Below are 18352 nucleotides of genomic sequence, written 5' to 3' on the forward strand. Positions count from 1 at the left end.
AGTATTTCACAGCTCCTTCTTAAGGAGCTCCACTCCGCTCAAAACATTCTCATAAACAGGCTGCAGGTCTGTGAAGCTGGAGAAGGAGTATTTCCAAATGACTTCCTGCTGTTAAAATTGTCAGAGTATGGATATGCATGGGAAAGACCTCAAATTATATCCATTACATTGCATCAGATAAAGAGTTTCCCAACAACAAAAAGCATATTTTCAGACTCAGTTATTACCCACGCTTCAACGAGGAGGAGAGCTGAGTGAATCGTCATGGTGGTGTGAAATCAGTCGCACACATCAGTGTTACATACAAGTGCAAATTAAAAAGAAAACAGAAGCCTAAAATAAAGATAAAAACACTAGAATTAAAAAATGTTCTAATACTAATCAAAATATCTGTAATTGTAGCAAAATAATTTTACTAGACCAGGGGTCTGTAACCTTTGTTTTCATCAGAGACATTTTGCCTCAGCTCACCTGAATTAAAGTCATTCCAGAGCCACAAAAATCTATTTTATCTTCTCAACAAAGACCATCAAGTGTATAAACTTCTGTGCATAATTAAAATCTATTAAATAATTATCTAAACCAGTGGGTTTATTTTTAACTTAATTTTTTTTTACATATCTTATTTTTTTATTTCAAACAAATTTGGAAAAATATTTAAATTTCAAAAAATGGCAAAAAGTTTCAAAGAATTTAGAATTTTAGAAAACTTGAAAAAATATTAGTTTTTTATTTTTATTTATTTGCTAAATCTTCAAAATTTAGAAAATTAAAAAATAAATTGCAAAAGTTGAAAAATGTAAATTTTAATTTTTAAAAAAATCTTTGATTTCTTTTTAAATTGCAAAAGTTAAAAAATAATGAAACTCCAAAAATTGTAAAAGTGTTTGAAAAAATTGTTTTTACCCCAAATTTCAAATGTCTATGAAATATCAAAAAAAAGTATAAAAAAAAGTCAAATTTGCAAAAAAAAATAAAGTTCAAAAATATTGAATTTCAACAATTTTCAAAAATTTAAATGTTAAAAGAATACTTCAGTGTGGTAAAATATACCTATAAAATTGCCCTACTCATCATTTCTTATTTGCCATGCTTTGTCTTGCCACATACCATGTACATATATTAAGTAGGCGCATTAGCTATCAAATGAATCCATCCACACAGAATTGAAATCCTTGATTTTCTTCCAAATTTGTCTTTCTGTAGATTTATTTTTCTTACCAGGGGTCTAAAACTTGAGGTTAGCCACAGGTGCATGGAAAGTTGGTGGGCTGTTGATGTTGTAGGAGGTGGAGTAGAGCAGTGGCAGAATTTATTGCATTATGTAATGCATACCTAGTTAAACAATATGCTAAGTCATGATTTTGTTTATTGTAGATGTCTTTAATTATCAAAACCCTCCATAAGAAAAATAAAAATTCTTTTTTTAAATATCATTTTTAAATCTACAAGGAGCCACTGCAAAAGAGTCAAAGAGCCACAGGTTGCAAACCCTTGTACTGGACCATAAATCTTGAAATACAACTGTAAAATCCAGAGGGAATTGGGCTTTGATAAGTGTTTCAAAGTGTTGAAACAAGAAGAAATTATTTTTGTGTTCTTAATTTTAGCAAATGAAGCCTAAGAACATGAAAAATACCACTGAGTCATGAAAAAATAGACTCAGTGGTATTTGATGAAAGTTGGCTCATCTTGAAATTAGAATAATCTCACATTGAGAATCATGGGCTTGAATACTGTTTTTTATCTCTTTTTGTTTCACAGACCTTTTCAAAGTCTCAGTCTCAGTCTCTCTTGTGCTCAATGTAAAATTGTCGCTTACACTCAAAGATAAAAGAAGGCTAAAAAAGTTTTAAAACAAGGTTAAATACATCTTATGTGTTTGAATCTAAGAATTTTATAATCTTGCTTGGTGCTGAACAGTTATAAGATCCATTATGCTCTAAGATGCTGGGAGCGTGAGATGATGTGAACATGCGGGAACATACGAGCGTTTAGTCATTGTTTTGAAACAGTCACATGACCTCTGAGCTCAGAGGGTGAAGGACATTACATCAGCTCCTGTTCAGGGATGAAAGAGCGAGAGGAACCCAAAGTTTGTTTGTGAACAGAAGCTGTGAGAACTCGGAGACGAAGCCGTCACATGAAACGAACAGCGTCTGTTTTTGTTTTTTATTTAATAAGCTGGATCATAAATTATCGCACATAAAAGATTCTTTTTCAGTAGTTACAAAGTAGATAGCAACTTCAGTTAGCGTCTGGAAAAAATAAAACAAAAGACAAGATTTCTGACAGTTTGGGAGCGACGAATCAGGAGCAGACATGAGGCGAGAGAAAAGAGGGAGTTTCAACATCCAGACACCGTCGAAAAGATGATCCCGATACACAGACTGGTGGTTTCTCGTTTCCCCTCAGACTAGCAGCAAACAAACAAAGTGACATGCGACTCGTACTTCAAAGCACATGCCCAAAAAACAACGGAAGGAATGCTTGTTTCTGTCCTCCAGTGTCTTCAAAAAGTCTTCAAATAAGATCAGCAGGAGCAGAGGGAGAGGAATAAATTACAAAGTAAGAATAATCATAAAAAGGACAGCACTGGCTACATGTGAGGCTCACCAAAGAAACAAACTAAAAGGTGGTGAAGTGGCATCTTCTTGGCTCGACTTTCCCCGTCTCCTGGAGCGGTGATGTAACAAGAGGCTGAGGAGCGTTTATACTTGTTTCAAAGTGGAAATATCCTTCATTCTTCTTTTATTTCTACAATTCTTTATTATTTCCTTCATTATTCTGTTCTGACGCTTTAATCCTGATCGAGCGATGATCCGTCTCCACAAGGAGGAAACCCTTCAAACCGAAAGGATCAATTCATAAGCTAACGCTAGTTTTGACTCTACGAGACAGAAATCGTCCTCTCGCTCCGGTTTGAAGACTCAAAGTTTGTGTCTGAGCGATGGGAGCCTACTTGGAGATTTGCTGCTGGATGTGCTGCAGGAAGTCGCTGTAAGAAGAAGCAGACTCGGATCGATCCTCCACCATGTGCTGAAAGAAAGTGGCCTTAGCTGAAGCGTCATCCCTGCAGGAGAAGAAAGGAAAAACAAGAAGCAAAGAGTTAGCAAATGGTCTGTGATATAAATTTATGTTCAAGTCCACCGTTTTGATGTTTGGCACAGGAAATGTTCTGGTTTCTGGTTGTAATCAGAGTGGATTCCTCCAACTACTCAAGTATCATGAGGCATATATGCAGGAAAAACAGTGCAGATAAAAACAATGCATTCAACAGGGCAGACATCTCCACACCTTTCTTCTTTTCAACATTTCTTCTTTCCATCATTTCTCTCTATTTTTGTTAATTCAACTTTTTATATTTTTCTCTGGTGGTTTCTTTGAGTAGTTGTAGACAGTTTTTCACGTTGGAATCGCAAACTTTTAACCTGTAACTCGCAGTGTCGCCGCTGTTTTTGATGCTAGGGGAGCAGAGAGAAGAGAGCTGGTGGAAGATGACAGAGGCTTTCGGAAAGGAGATATAAGCTGTGCCTCTTCTCTTACTATAAACAACATGAGATCTCTGCTAATAATTACAGGGTTCATACAGATTTTTCATGGTCAAATCAAGTACTTTTCAAGGAACTTCAAGGTCAATTTTCAAACTTTTCAAGTACTGTGAGCAGTTGTTAATTTCATAATGTTAAGAAATCGATGCGCAAACAAAATGGCAATTTCATTGTTTTGTGTTTAACAGCACATTTGTTCACAACTTCACAGAGAGGACTCGCATTTACAAAAAAAACAGCATTTTTTTTCCTGATTCTTGTCTTTTTACTACTTCTCAAAGAACTGATTCTCATCACTTGCTGACAAAACTGGTATCATTATCTTTGAAACTAAGAGTATAAGGAGCATTATGAGGATTTATATTAAATTTATTATATTACAACAAATTTTTTAATGCAGCTCCCTCCTTTGTGAAAACAACATCCCTCCAAAGTAGATTGTCCACAAACAGGGCAGACTGGGAGAACAAATTAAACGCACCCTTCCCAACACCGTGTATGTTAATGAAGCAGCTGACAGCTCAGTGGATCAGTCTGAAGACAAACAGTGAAGTCATATCTCCAGTTCAGACCCTCAGAATTAATCTGAACAAATTTGATTTAATCCTTGGACTTTATGAATCTATGTCAAATTTTGAAAATGAGGATCGTTTTTAATTTTGAGAATCGATTTTTTTTAACCCAGCCCTACTTTTTGTATCGAATTCTATGGTTTTTATTATTCTCAAACAATGAGTTAGATAGCCACATCTCAGACGCTTATAATAAACCAAGCCGGTAGCGCGGCTTTAGCACGAACGAGCCATCTAACCTTTATGGTTTGATGCTCGGGGCAGGTTATCACATGACCGTTGTTCGTCTGTGCCGGGTCTCAATGAGAAACGCAGTTTCGTTCCTTCGTATGTACAGGGCGAGCCTCCCACTCCGCCGCGGCCGTATGCTCAGACCAGGCACGACCCGGTATTTGTAGACAAAACTTGTCACCGCCCGACCGCAGTTATTTTATAACCTGCCCCGACAAACACCCGCGGGCAACACTACCTTTAAGTTAAATGGGACACTTCCTTCATCACTCATGCCTCGCATGTAGCATAAAAAGTTGGTTAGCTTCAACAGGTAGCAGGCTAATTGGCTAATTAACGTGTAGGGCTAACAGGGTAGCTTTCATGGGGCTGGCGAGTGCCGACTCGCCCATAGCTTCCACTGCAATCTCCTTTTTACATACACTGCAGTATGCTGCACGGGGATTTGCGCTACGTTTAATCCAAAATTTGTATTTGTCTTTCTCCAATCAACGGTCATGCCTCCCGGCATGCTGTTTAAGGAACAATCCTCATGAGGGAGACGTCAGAACGCACATATTAACAGACCAGTTATGTTACACCCGCGAGCCCAACAGATGGAACGTTTTTTCCCGCCACAATTTTATTTTATTTCTCTCTATTTGATCGATCTGTTGAATTAGGAGGCTGAATAGTTACATACGATTATAAATTCAAGCATTCTCAAGCACTCGAATAGAAAATCAAGTACTTTTCAAACCTTGAAAACACAACATGAAAAAATAAGCATTTTCAAGGATTTCAAGGACCTGTACGAATCCTGTAATTAACATGGAGGAGCTAACAGGACTAGCCAGGAGTCGACTAGAGTTTTTGTAATGCAGTACAGTATGCCTTACGGGGACATGGCTTTCTGACGTGGGCCAGTGCACTCCTCCTTAGGCGACCTGGTGGTCGGGGCTCCTCAAGGATCAGCATATCAATACCGAACTTAGTGTGGACACCTGATCGACATTGTCCACTACAGCTTAGAGCTCCTGAGCTCAAACCATCCGCCAGCCTCAGCTTCCCTGTAGCTTGGATTATAGGCATGCGCCACCACACCCGGCAGTACTTATAATAATAAATAATAATACATTTTATTTATAAAGTCCTTTTTATCAGATTTTCTCATAGTGCTACAGCTTCATAAAAACAGAAAATTAAAAAATTTAAAATTTAAAAAACACCTTGATGTGTCCGACAAACTTAAAAAGCATAAAGGTGGCTAAAAGCTTTGCTAAAAAAAAAGGTCATAGGCCCTTTTTAATGCAGTCAGTAGATTGTGTTGCCCTCAAGGTGTCAAGGAGAGCAGTCCTTTTTTTTTTTTTAATTTTTCAGATATTTTACCTCTAATGTTCTTAATCCACTGTGTATGAGGGAAACTGTGATGACCGGATTTCACCCCAGGATTAATTAAAGTATTTCTGATTCTAGTTTTACCTGAAGTAATCTGCATTATTCTTTTAAACTCTGCATCTAAAGTGAAGCTCACAGTCTGTTCCAGATAAAACATTTGGACTTGATGAATCTGGTTGGCCTTGTGTGGAAGAAGCCAATCAGGGGTTTGATTTCTCAAAAGGGGGGGCAAGGAATAATCCATCCAACCTCAAATTAGGGGTGGGTAAAAATATTGATGAATCGATGTATCTGAATATTTCCTCTCCCAATTCAATATCGATTTAGCAAATTGATTAATCTCCTGGCAAGTGAGGGGGACTGTGTGTGTTATTCACGTTGTATGGACCAGGGCCACGAGAGACCAAACAAAAAAAACAAAACAAACCAACAAAAAAATGTCATCCAAAGCAGCAACAGCAGCATAAAGCCAGATCCTTCTGCTTTAAAGTCTGGCGTTTGGGTTGTTTTATTGAACAAAAACACGAGGTGAAGAAGTCCACGTATGTTCACATGGGGCATGAAAATCAATAATCAAAGCATTTAAATCAATATCGAATCGATATCGAATCAAATCGCTACCTTAAGAATCAAAATTGAATTGGTATTATTACAGCAAACTTTACCCCTAAATCAAAAATTAATTAAAAGACAAGAGAAGAAAGAAAAACAGTCTTTCTTTCAGGCTCATGCAGCTGAAGTCAGACATTCAACTGAGACTGGAAACAGATGAATGGGGGAGCTACTTGAGGGATTTAAAAAAGAGATGCCGTGCAAACAGAAACAAAGCTAACCACTGGCTGAACCAGAAATACTTCAAAGCTAGCATCTGTTCCCGGGGGTATTGATCATACGGCACTTTGAGACAATGATGGACGATTACTGTCGATGGCTGCTCAGATTGATGTTTCCGCAAAAGCATCTTTGATGTGTGGGTAACAACAAACATACAATTTTGAAGAGTTGTGGTTGACCGACACCATGTTGGTCAACCACAACTCTTCATCTTCTCTTCTTGTTTTGGTCAGAAAAACAAATAGTTTCATGAACTCAGTTTTAACACCTTCCAACAGACTGTCAAAGATTTTAAACAATCTCATTTGATTTCTCTCATTCACTCTCCTAATGTGTCACTGGATGTGTTTTTGTTCAGTAGTTTCAGAGAATCAGCTCCAGTGTTCCTCCTCCTCCTTCAGCGTGATGTCTAACATCCACTCAGTCCGTCTGACAGACGCTCTGATGTAAACGTGGTTGAGTAACAATGCAGCTCCTCAGAGGAGGAAAGACAGGAAGCAGAAACAATGAGCTCCCTGTGGAAGCCTCCACCACAGCTGTCAATCAGTGAGCTCACCGCTTACTACAGTTTGTGTTTACACTGGAAATACTTTTCTGTCAACATCAGATTCCACCTCACATGAAACCTGAAATAACGCCTCTTTTCTGAGCGCTTAACTCGAGGGGGGCAAATAGGCAGAGATGCTATGAATCATTCATTTCATCAGTAGATTACTCTGTTTACTGAGGATTTGAGCTCTTTAGGTCAAATTACTGCATTTAAAGAAAACAGAGGTATAATAATAATCATAAAAACCTGCAGAGAGCTGGTTTGACTACAAAGACTTCTCAGCTAAAGAAAACAGGTGACAGGTGAAGGGAGGTAGTGTCTCAGGAAGTCGGTTCACTACAAAAGACCCAAAAGAAGAAAGTTTTCCTAAAGTCTTTTCCCTCATAAATATGCCTATATATAGAGAAATATAAATACTTAAAATGACAAAAATTAGCTTGATTTTCTTGGGGAAAAATGTCCTTAAAATAAGACCTAAAGTAAATTCTTTTTTTTTACTCATTTCAAGCACATCAGGCTTTGTTTCACTATCGAAAAAAAAAAAAGATTTTTTGGACTTGATGGGATAAATGTCTGACATTTAGTCTAACAAAACTTTTTTTTCTTGAAATAAGAAAAAAAAACAGCTTTATTTAAAGGTTTTGCCACAGCTAATCTGTCTATACACCAGAACGATCCATGATACTGTCGGCTGAGTACAACTGCCAGGTCGGTATAGGGGAGAACTAGACAGAGCTGCTAAGAAACGTCTGAATGGCAGGGAGGTCTTTATGCAGGTAACAGTTCAGACAACAGATGTTCACAAATAATCAAGATTGATTAATTTATTGTTAAGAACTTACTTGAATGCTCAGCTCTCAGTTTTCTATCACGGCGAACAAATGTGGTCCTATATTACATGAAGCTATCAGGGAGGTGTTTTGTATTTAACCCTCTCAAGGCAGACATTGCAGATTTGCAACAGCTAATTGCTAGTTACCTAATTACTCCACATCCTCATTTAATGAGCCTTTTTTCTCAGAAGTACCACTGCAAAACTTAGTTGTGCATTAGCAACAAACAGTTTCCCACTACCACACCAAGTGGCAGAGCTGTGTCACTTCCGACATGGCTGCCTCCTTGGTTTCACTGAAACAGATTTTCAAGGCATCAATTTCATATAAGTTTCACTTCAACCTCCATTTATTTAAAACCAAAACTGCAAAAGATGAATCCTGAATATATATAGAGATACAGTACACGCCAATTAGTAGATTTTATCTCCTCTGAGTTTTTCCCTAGGGGTAGCTTCATTATAATGTTGCAACATCCCAGAATGCACTGCATGTGAAGGTCTCTCTCAAAAAAGTCAGAGTTGTATATAACTACCCCATATGATATTTTTCCACAAATATCTGATTTTTTTTCTGTTACTAACACTTAATTTGAGCCTGAAAGAGTTAAAGCATGTTTCAGTTTGAATCAAGGAAATTCTCTGTAGGGGCCACAACACAACAGCCACCGGTATAAACTAGCACATACAATTTGAGAACTTTCACAGTAAATTTCCCCAGATGTGACTAAAAAGGTTTCAGAAAGGTGATGTTCTGGAGCATTGGTATGTCTACAGGTCAGCACCAAGGGGCAACATTCAGTTTAGAAAAATGAAGCCTCTGTGGAAGTGCTTAAAAATGTGGTTCATCGAGAATCTGCTTGAGGCTGGCTGCAGAAAAACTGGAAGTCACGTACACAAACAGTCAAAAATAAGGTATTTTATGGCAATAAAAAGCATATTTACAGCCTGGTTCAAAAAATGGCTTGTGTCTGAAACGCTGATTTTGTTAACAGCACACACTGTACGGTGACTGATTTCAGTCAGCGATTTGGAAGTTATTAGGATTGTTTGATTGTCCAATCAGAGACACAGCTCAGTTCAGGGTGCCCTGTAGCCGTTCAAGAGGAAGTTCAAAGCCGGCGTCACATCAAATGTGGCTACTTCCCTAGATCGGCTTCATTTCAGGGTATTAAGGAACAGACAGGTGACGTCGCGAAGACTATCTCCATGTTTGATACAGTCTATGGTCAGCACCATCAGAGCCTGAGTGTGTTTTCTGCTGCACTTCTTATGACCTGGTTGTGCTCCTGACTGACACCTTCACCACATAGACATACTTATTTTTTCAATAAGGACACGTGAGCAGGGAATTGGACACTGAGAGACAAAGTGAGACTTAGCAAGTTGCATTCAGCAGTTTGTACCTCACTCTATGAGACGTCATGTCCTGGAGATTATTTTTACAGTCAGTTTTATCTGTTGTGTTTCTGTGAAAAATGTGATTTTGGGTGATTAACTCATGTACTACTGTTTCAAAGTCAAATTGTGTTAATAATTATCAAAAATGGATCGTTAACATTTCCAAAAATGGAAATCTGCATCTCTAGTTTTAAACTTCCTCTCTCTTTTGAAGCTCCCTCAAAATAAAACTTTGACAGTAATGTATTTTCTGTGTCCCAGTATGCTTCTCTTTTTTTGGACTATCGCTTCATTGTTTGTATTAATTCACTTTGATAAAATGTTTTAATTATAAAAATAAGGAGTAAAAAGCCAGAGGGGAAGGAGGACACTTCCCTCAGTCCCTCCCGTCCTCATTAGCAAGTGACTAAAACAAGAGTATGTTTGATCATTTTGACCCTAAATTTTACTTTAACCATCAGTTCATTTTCAAATACATTGTCTCCTTTCACAGCGCTATCATTTGGCTTAAAACATCCTCCAGACAGAGTGTAAGGCTACGATTTGTGCTTTTTACTGTATGAAAAATACATATCTTGTGTTTTTAGAAGCGTATTTTGGTGTCTGGGCAGCATCACTTGACACAGCGCTTGTTTTGACAGTCCTTTTGGGCTGAGAGGAGAACAAAACGGGTATTGTGCGGCTTCTTTAGAGCTGGAAAGAGGAATAAAAATAAACCTGGAAGACGTGTTTTATGCTTTCTTGTCTTGGCCTTTTACACTGAACACAGACTTTAAGGTTAGTTGAATATTTGAAGATGTCAGACTTGAGTGAAAATGTGCTGAAAATCAGTCACACAGAGGAAGTGAAACTAGTGTTTTTTAAGTTGATATCAGGTCAGCATCAAAACGTGTATCCATCTTTAAGATGTTTAGATAAATGAACAAAGAGAGACAGCCCGACACATGTGGATTTCAGAGGATGTCTGCCGTCACGTTGGATACAGAGTGTGAGTTAAAGTCAGATGTGTTTCCAGATGTGCGGCGGTGCTTACTTGACGACGTGAACCATGGAGCTGAACGCTCTGTTATCCTGCAGCCAGTCGAGGAGCGCTCGCACTCTCTCCGACAGCGTGGTCTCCAGCTCAGGAATGTGACTCTGGGATTCATGGAGAGGAAGAGAAACATCAACAACATTGTTTTCAGGGCCGTGTGTTTCAGATAATGCAGATCCACATCTCGCCTACACAATGTGGCCGGCAGAAATATGCCTGTGTGGTTTGGGGAGTCGGGTTTGGAGGTGGCTCTGGGTTGCATCGACCCCTTTCTAGAAAAAAATACAATAAGCAGCAGAGACAAATTGTGCTGACGGCCGCTGTTTGTTCTGGGTGTCGCCATTGCGCCTACTCTATGGTCACGACAGAGCTTTCTGGGTAAGAGCACGGGCTGTTAGAAAAGCAGAGAAGCCACACCAGCGAAATGTTTTCTGCTGCATGAGTTGTTTTTTTAATGTACAGAGAAAAAACTGTTCCTTTATTGAAACTGTGACTCATTTCAGGGGAAATATCTACAACGCTGCATTGCATCATTCATGGGTGGTGTTTTACACAACAGTGGAAAAACAACCATCTCTACAGTCACACTAGTTTCTGATATTTCTCTCTGAGTTGGATAAGGATACAACTTTTTTTACACTGGTTTTCATCTACTTTCCTTAAACTTTGCACTCTGTACTTGAAATGAAAGCTGGTTCAGTTCAGAGTTTCTCTTACTGACCATGTTGGGAGGGATGGAGGAGTAGCTGGGGCAGCCCAGAACATCTCGGATGAACATCTCGTTGCAGCATTTCCCGATCCACAGATAAAACACCTGCACAGACAGAAACACAGAAACATGAAGTCAGAGATTCTGGAAAGTACTGCGTCCAAACTTTGTGACAACTAACAAACAACAAAAGCTGAAACCACATTACTCTGATTCTTACATCTCTCCACTGGCTTTCGACTAGCTACATGACTGATTTTAAAGAGGAGGTTTTCAACTGTAGGACTAAACGTGCAGATTTTCAGACTTCTACATGTTCATAATAGAGTGACAGCTAAGTTGAGTTTGTACCAAGCAGAAAACACAAATTACTGATTCTGATTTTGAGATCTTCTTCTTTAGAACAGTTAAAATAAAATCCACAGCAAGCAAGTAAAGCCTCCATATGAAAAGTCCATAAAAATGTCTGATTTCAAGACATTAAGCAACAAAAATGACAAATGGGGTCAGAAAAAAAATTGTTTAATTGAAAAGTTAATTGAAAAAAAGAAGAATGCTCTGACACAAAAAATAAAGATGAACATTTTTCTTCTTTCTTTCTACCCTACCTGCAGACTTTCTAACTCTTTAAAACAGGGCTGTTCAATTTGGGGCCCGCTGGCCAAAGTTGGCCTGCCAGCATTTTTTTTCGGCCAACGACTCATATTTGAATTTTTGTTAAATTTATCATTGTTATTTTTCCACTGCCTGCAGCTTGAATTTCTCATCCATTATCTATTCGTTGTTGCACTTCCTCTCTTGGCCACAAATTAACACTGTGTTACATTGGGAGTAAGTCAGAGACAGTGGTACTCCGACAAGAGAAAGTTTAAAAAAGCTGCGAACATGAGTACTTTTTTTTTACAAAAATTGATTCCTCTGTAGTTTGTCTAATATTTAAGCAGAAAGTTGCTGTTTTAAAAGAGTATAATCTTCGTAAATTAATTTGAATACAGCAGTCATTTATAGAGAAAAAAAATTATAGCTGGTGTCCAGTTTTATTCCTATTCCTTATCTTAAAAGGACGGAAAATGCACTATTTTGGTTTCATAGCAGCATGTTCTGCCCCATGTTGTTCAGGTTAAATTACCCTAAATGTCTTTGAAGACATATGCTTAGTATTTGTGACATATGGACGTTCAGTAACTTAATGCTGTGAAATACAGTAAAGAAAAATGTTTTCATTTTCAAATCACTTGTATAAGTATTTTTTATGCACAATTTTGCTTAAGGCGTATTTGATATCATGCACTGCAACATGAATGTTCAGTTTTGGCCCACGGCCCTCCACCTTGAGTTGTTTTTGGCCCTTCACTGAAAAGAATTTGGGCACCCCTGCTTTAAAAGAAATTTCAGGATTCATATTTGTCTTCTGACATCTTCAATTAAGACATTTTTTAAGTCTTTACTAAAGACAAGACACAAAAATGCATAGATTTCAGTGTTTGCAACAATGAAGCAGTTGCTTGTTGGATTTTCTCGGACTTGAATGTGAAGAACTGCATGAAGAAAAAAAAACAATAAAAACATATTTCATTTTATTCCTTGCAGACTTACAAATCAAGTGACTAGTTGACAATTGATAAAAGTTTCAAAGAAGTTCCTTCTCAGGTAATGTTTTAAGTTTCGATAACACCTCACCTGCTTTAACCTTTTAAGACCTGAGCTTTTGTCTGGTTTAATTCAGCTTGCTATTTAGGATAAGTAAGACCTTCTAAGTATAAAAACTAAACTTAGTCTTTGTATGGGAAGTTTGATTATTTTTGTAATGAGTTCTCTATTAGTTGTTTCTTATTAGTTTCACTGAACTTAAATATGTTGTTTTTTCACTGAAATGGGTGTAATGTTGTGATATCACCAAAATATTATGTGGGCAGTGTCCCTAAATGTGGCTAATAGATCGAGGTTTAAGAAAATTAAGTATCATGGGTCTAAGAGCCAGAAATGTAATGTGCACATATGTGGATGCTGGGTCTTAAGAAGCAAAGATAAAAAGACAGAGAGAAAGAAACTAAACATGCATTTGAGGAGAGGAAAACTTTAACTTTGCAGCTAATGATGTTCTGAGAGAGTGAACAATAAAATCGGAAAAAGCTTACGTATCCACAGTCCATCAGGTACGCTCCGTCTCTGCTCACTCTCTCAGCAGACAGGTGGAGCAGGGGAGGCTGAGGAACCACAGTGTCATTCAGATGAAGCGCGCCCTATGATTCAACATGGTTCAAAGAGAGAGGTCAGGAAACAGTTCAAGGCAAGTTCAGCCAGTGCTTCACTCCCACATCTGAGTAAGAGTTAAAAATGTCTGCCCTGACTCGTCCTCTGAGTGATACCTGGTCAGACATGTTGTCCAGTCGGTACAGGTCAGGATGAACCATCCTCATCAGCTGCTGCAGCGGCTGCGTCTTAAACTCACACATGGCGAAGACGCGCTCGTCCAGACGTGTGCTGGTACCGGTTCTTAACGCTTTCTGGAAGGACGAACAAAACAGACCAGTCATCCTCTCTTTATTGATTTTAGTTTTTCCATTTTAAACCTGTAACTCCACACTGATATAATGTAAATTTAAACTACAGAGCTGCCAGGACGCCCATCACTGAGAAGCTCCATGGCAGACAGCTGTAGGGAAAGTGGAGTTCAAATCTCATTCTGGTATTAAGGAGCATTAAGAAAGTGAAACAACAATCAGCGAGTTTTAAATATTCCAGGTATCATTTTTCTTAGCGTATGTACACACGTGTTTGGAAGTGGACACACCCTGCATGAATGAATGGAAAAAGCCCTGTGTGTATGAATACAGTCATTGAAAATAAAGGGAGTGTGAGAGACGTGTGGATATAAAGTAGTTAGTCTGGAGGTGTGGATTATTGGGTGTTAATGTGGAATGTGTGCCTGTGAGTGTTTCCTGTGCCACACCTGTTTAAGCAGAGCGAGGATGAAGACGGGGAAGAGGCGCAGGTTAGCGGGGACAACGAGGCCGGACTGCAGCAGGTTTGATACATTGCTCTTGTAGGCGTTGACTAAATCCACCACAGCGTTCACGAGGGCGTCACGAGCGTCTGACAGGCTGGATGTTATCGACCGGTCAATGGCTGAAATATGACGGTGGAAAAGGTTAGAGTTCCACAACATACAGGTTAAAACGATCTAAAAATCGATGAAAATGTAACTTTTTTTTAAACATGACTCTTTAAAGAGGGGGTATTCTGCTTCTTCACTTTTTAAATCTGGTTGTAACAATGCTGGATGTTCATATGAAACATCCAGGATTTTCTTAAAAAAAAGCATGAGATCTTCACAATACATGCTGAACTGACAAGGTCATGTCATGACACGACAAGCCTCCTGAGGGCTGGCCAATCAGAGGGAAGGGGGTTTGGGGAGCGGGGAGCCTTAAAGTGATACTCTGGGATGGAACAAGTTGGGTCCTATCACAAAGTTTAGGGCAGAAATTACCCCTACAGCAGTGTTTTTGTGCAGCAGAAGCCCAGAGCGTACGCACCAAACACCCCCTCCCTGCTCCTCTGCCGGTTTCCTCTGCACTCAGACGGGGCCATATTTTACTTGACCAAAAACACAAACGGACTCCCACCGAAAAAATCTGATATTGGTCTGCATTTACGCTTTATTTAGAGAACTTTCAGCGCGTAACTTTCACACAAAAACACCGCTAAATAAGGCTCTAGTTCTCATTGTGTCGTTAAACGGCGCTACCTCTGCTGCAGAGCCACAGCTGGCTACGAGGCGCTCACCGCTTAGTGTATCAGTCCGCGTGCGCGGCGTGCCAGATATAAACAAACTCAGGTAGTATGCCAGGATGAATTATGCAATAACACCGTAAAGATGAGTGATTATGAGAGCGAGGACGACTTGCCGTTCACTTTGAATAAAGTGTGAATGCAGACTGATGTCAGATTTTTTCGGTGGGAGTCCGTTTATTTGTGTTTTTGGTCAGGTAAAATATGTCCCCGTCTGAGTGCAGAGGAAACAGGCTGACGAGCAGGAAGGGGGTGTTTGGTGATTTGCAAAGATACTACGGGAGCATCAGAGGGACAGAATAAAAACTGAAAAAAGCACATTACCCCTTCTTTAAACACTGTCTCAACCATGTAATACAGTTCCTGGAGTCTGAATGAAATATAAATCAAGCACAACTGGAGGTTTTCAAACCAGCTCTGCTCTACCCTCTCCTCCTCTTTTTAGAAAAAAATGGCAGATTTTCCAAAACAGAAGCCCTGAAGGTGTGACTGACCATCAGGACTTCTGTTTTCCGGAACAAACAGAGTGGGTTGGCTCATTTTATATCTTTTGTAATACTCCAGATATCCAAGTAAATGAGCAAAAACACTAAAAAAGTAGGTTTTTCATACCATCCATCTATTATCTCTACTGCTTTACCCATTCAGGGTCACAAAGGGCCTAAAGTCTGCCCCAGCTGCTGTTGCACACAGGCAAATCCTGATGTTGCTAGCCTATCAGAGGGCGAACATGTAGAGATAGGCGACTATTCATTCTCACACTCTGACCTACAGGAAATTTAGAATCACCAATCAATCTGATGAGCCTGTGGGAGACTGTGATTGGACTGTGGGAGGAAGCCGCCCGTGCAAAACAAAAACATGCAAATCAAATGCAATCAAAGGAACTGATGTAATTTAGGATTTTTTTGAGGAGTAGCTTCAGAAAAAACATTGAAAAGATGATAAAAGCAACAAATCTCATGTATAAATATAAATGCAGGGTCAGTGAGCAGAGGATTTACGCTACAGTTTACTAACTCACCCATGTTAGCGAGCAAACAAGTGATGGCCTGAACATCCGCTCCGGCATAAACGTCGCTCAGCTGGTTGACGACCGGCAGACAGAGAGTGTGGACTCGAATTCTCCTTTTTCCTACAGGAGTAAACAGAGAAAAGGCTTTACGTAAAAGCATTAAATGAAAAAGTTAAAACTGACAATTTGAAGGGTTAAAAACACACAAATATCAGAGGAGTTGTTAAACAAATTGAGGGGATTTCAAGGAAACAAATTCAGTTCCCAGGCATGACGGCAGGCATGCAAAACAAGCCTCAAGACTCTCTGATCTGCTGACACGTCTGGGCCTTTAAAACCTGTTTTAAAACAGTCACACTATTGTGCAGCAAAAAGCTTTAACTTATGCAAAGAAATTGAGAGAAGAGTAGACACTTTTCAGGAAAAGTGATGAAAACAAGCCCGTTGATGTTTGTCACAATGGTATAAACGTGTGTGTGTTTGTTTATGTACCTTTACTGGAGGTGTACAGCAGCGCGGCCTGGAAGCAGGCCAGAGACGAGTCTGCCAGAGAGTCTTCGATCGACATCTGGACAGCGAAGGCAGAGTCGGGGTTCACATTAGCCAGGGACAGCAGGTCAGTAGATCGCACGAAGAAGTTACCGTGAAACGTGTGGATGGATAAACCTGAGGGCGAGCAGAGAGTGAGGCCAGGTAGGAGCAGAAGAAAAACTGTGAACACAAAGCGTCTTTGTGTGTCTGACTTCAGCGACTCAGTTACCTTTAGTGCATCGTATCCTCATGACTGCCTCGAAGCCGATCTTCCTGGTGAGGTATCGCTCCAGATCTTTCTGGAACTTCTCTAACTGAGCTGGATTGTGGATGAAGTGGAAGGAGGGGTAGTAGAAGATGCTGCCTGCTGAATACTTGGAGATACACGCTGAGAAACAAGAAAGAGAAGAGAAACATATAAGTTTGTAACTTAAAGGGGCTGTGAGGAGCTTTTCAGTGATCTTAAAAAAGTCTGCCTTCAAGATATATGCCTAATCGTAATCAACACTTTAGATGATCAGCGGCAGTGTGGGTTGAGGGCTGAGCAGGACAGCACTCATCAACAGCACGTCAAAGTCTCCATGACAACACCACGCCGACTGACGAAGTTTAGTAGAGAGAAGAGAGATCTGTATTTTTCAATTTCTGTGATTAATTTTGTAGTGATGGTGGACACTGGAGCCAAACTGTCAGACAGAAAAGGGACAGGAGAGCAGAAGAAAGCTGAACTGGAGAGTGATACAGCCCGAGCTAAAGGCTAAAAGGGCTTAACTGATTTTGATAATGTTCATTCCAACCCACATGCAGCAGTTATTCTGCAGTGGTCTGTTCAAACTTGAGAATATACACTGCAAAAAACGGAAATCTTATCAGGTGTTTTTGTCTTATTTTCAGTAGAAAATATCTTTTTAGACTTAACAGGGGTCACATTCACCTGACCAGTTCAGAAAAATGTCTTATTCAAGTTATTTAAAGACAAAAATGAGGTCTTAATTGCTTGTAACAGTAAAAAAATCTGCCAATGGAACAAGAAAAATGTGCTGGAAAATTGCTTGAAACTAGAATAATGTCTTAATACAAGTAACTTTTTCTTGTTCCATTGGCAGATTTTTTTTTACTTGTTACAAGCAATTAAGACCTCATTTCTGTATTTAAATAACTTGAATAAGACACTTTTCTGGACTGATCAGTTGAATGTGGCTTATATTGAGTATAATTAGACAATTTTTACTTAAAATAAGACAAAACACTTGATAAGATTTCAGTTTTTGCACTCTATCAATAAAATGAAGAGTGAGGTTACATTAGCTCTGCATAGCTAACCAACAGCCACACCGCGTGTTTGGGGCGTTTGCACGTTTGGGCGTCAGACGCCTAAATGCTCGGGTTGAAAATATTGAACTTTCGACGCAAATTTGTGTGAGGCTGTGCCGCGGCCGCCAATCAGCGATGACATTGCCCCCCGACGTCACTGATTTGATGACGTTGGAGGGGAACCGCCACCTGCTCCGACTCCAACTCCGCTGGAAGATGGAGGAGAAAATAATCTGTGTGGTGTGTCATTATCCAGAGCTATATGATACGACGTGTGTACTCTAAAGAACCAGAAAAAAAGGAGCAGGCTTGGGTGAAAGTCACTGAGGAGACAAATTTTGAAGGTAAGTTCTGTATCGAGGATGAGATCGCAGGGAACAGCCAGGCAGGGCCAGTGGAGGTGGATTACCAGGGAGAGGCAGCAGACATGGATTGTGATCTCCAAGGCTTTCACACACTCTCCTGTCATGCTTTTGAAACCACAGCTCATTCTTTTTCAGATGCTCTTTTGGGCTTTCCGTCTTTAAATGAGTGGGCTCTCTACTCCGCCTGCACAGTGACGCGCCTCAGCCCCTCAGCTTGTCAAATCTAGTCCAGCATCCAGACT

General features: G+C 39.6%; 1 protein-coding gene across 3 annotated transcripts in view; it reads right to left on the bottom strand.

Annotated features, from left to right (window-relative positions):
• Positions 1 to 2148: 2148 nt before the first annotated feature.
• sec24b (SEC24 homolog B, COPII coat complex component) overlaps positions 2149 to 18352 on the bottom strand; it is a 32550-nt gene continuing 16346 nt past the window's right edge. Inside the window, exons 16-24 of one of the 3 annotated variants that reach the window (XM_074674460.1) lie at positions 16661 to 16819; positions 16393 to 16566; positions 15910 to 16020; positions 14044 to 14219; positions 13460 to 13597; positions 13229 to 13333; positions 11103 to 11195; positions 10382 to 10485; positions 2149 to 3073 (exon numbers count right to left, since the gene is read on the bottom strand). In XM_074674460.1, the coding sequence (XP_074530561.1) occupies positions 2959 to 3073; positions 10382 to 10485; positions 11103 to 11195; positions 13229 to 13333; positions 13460 to 13597; positions 14044 to 14219; positions 15910 to 16020; positions 16393 to 16566; positions 16661 to 16819 (1175 nt within the window). In that variant the 3' untranslated portion in view covers positions 2149 to 2958. The remainder of the gene's footprint in view (positions 3074 to 10381; positions 10486 to 11102; positions 11196 to 13228; positions 13334 to 13459; positions 13598 to 14043; positions 14220 to 15909; positions 16021 to 16392; positions 16567 to 16660; positions 16820 to 18352) is intronic. The other 2 variants (XM_074674461.1, XM_074674459.1) reach the window with 2 other exon arrangements.

The sequence above is a fragment of the Halichoeres trimaculatus genome, unplaced genomic scaffold, assembly GCF_033239565.1.
Source record: "Halichoeres trimaculatus isolate MK-OKI-2021-1 unplaced genomic scaffold, fHalTri1.1 fHalTri1_scaffold_7, whole genome shotgun sequence".
Lineage (NCBI taxonomy): Eukaryota > Metazoa > Chordata > Actinopteri > Labriformes > Labridae > Halichoeres > Halichoeres trimaculatus.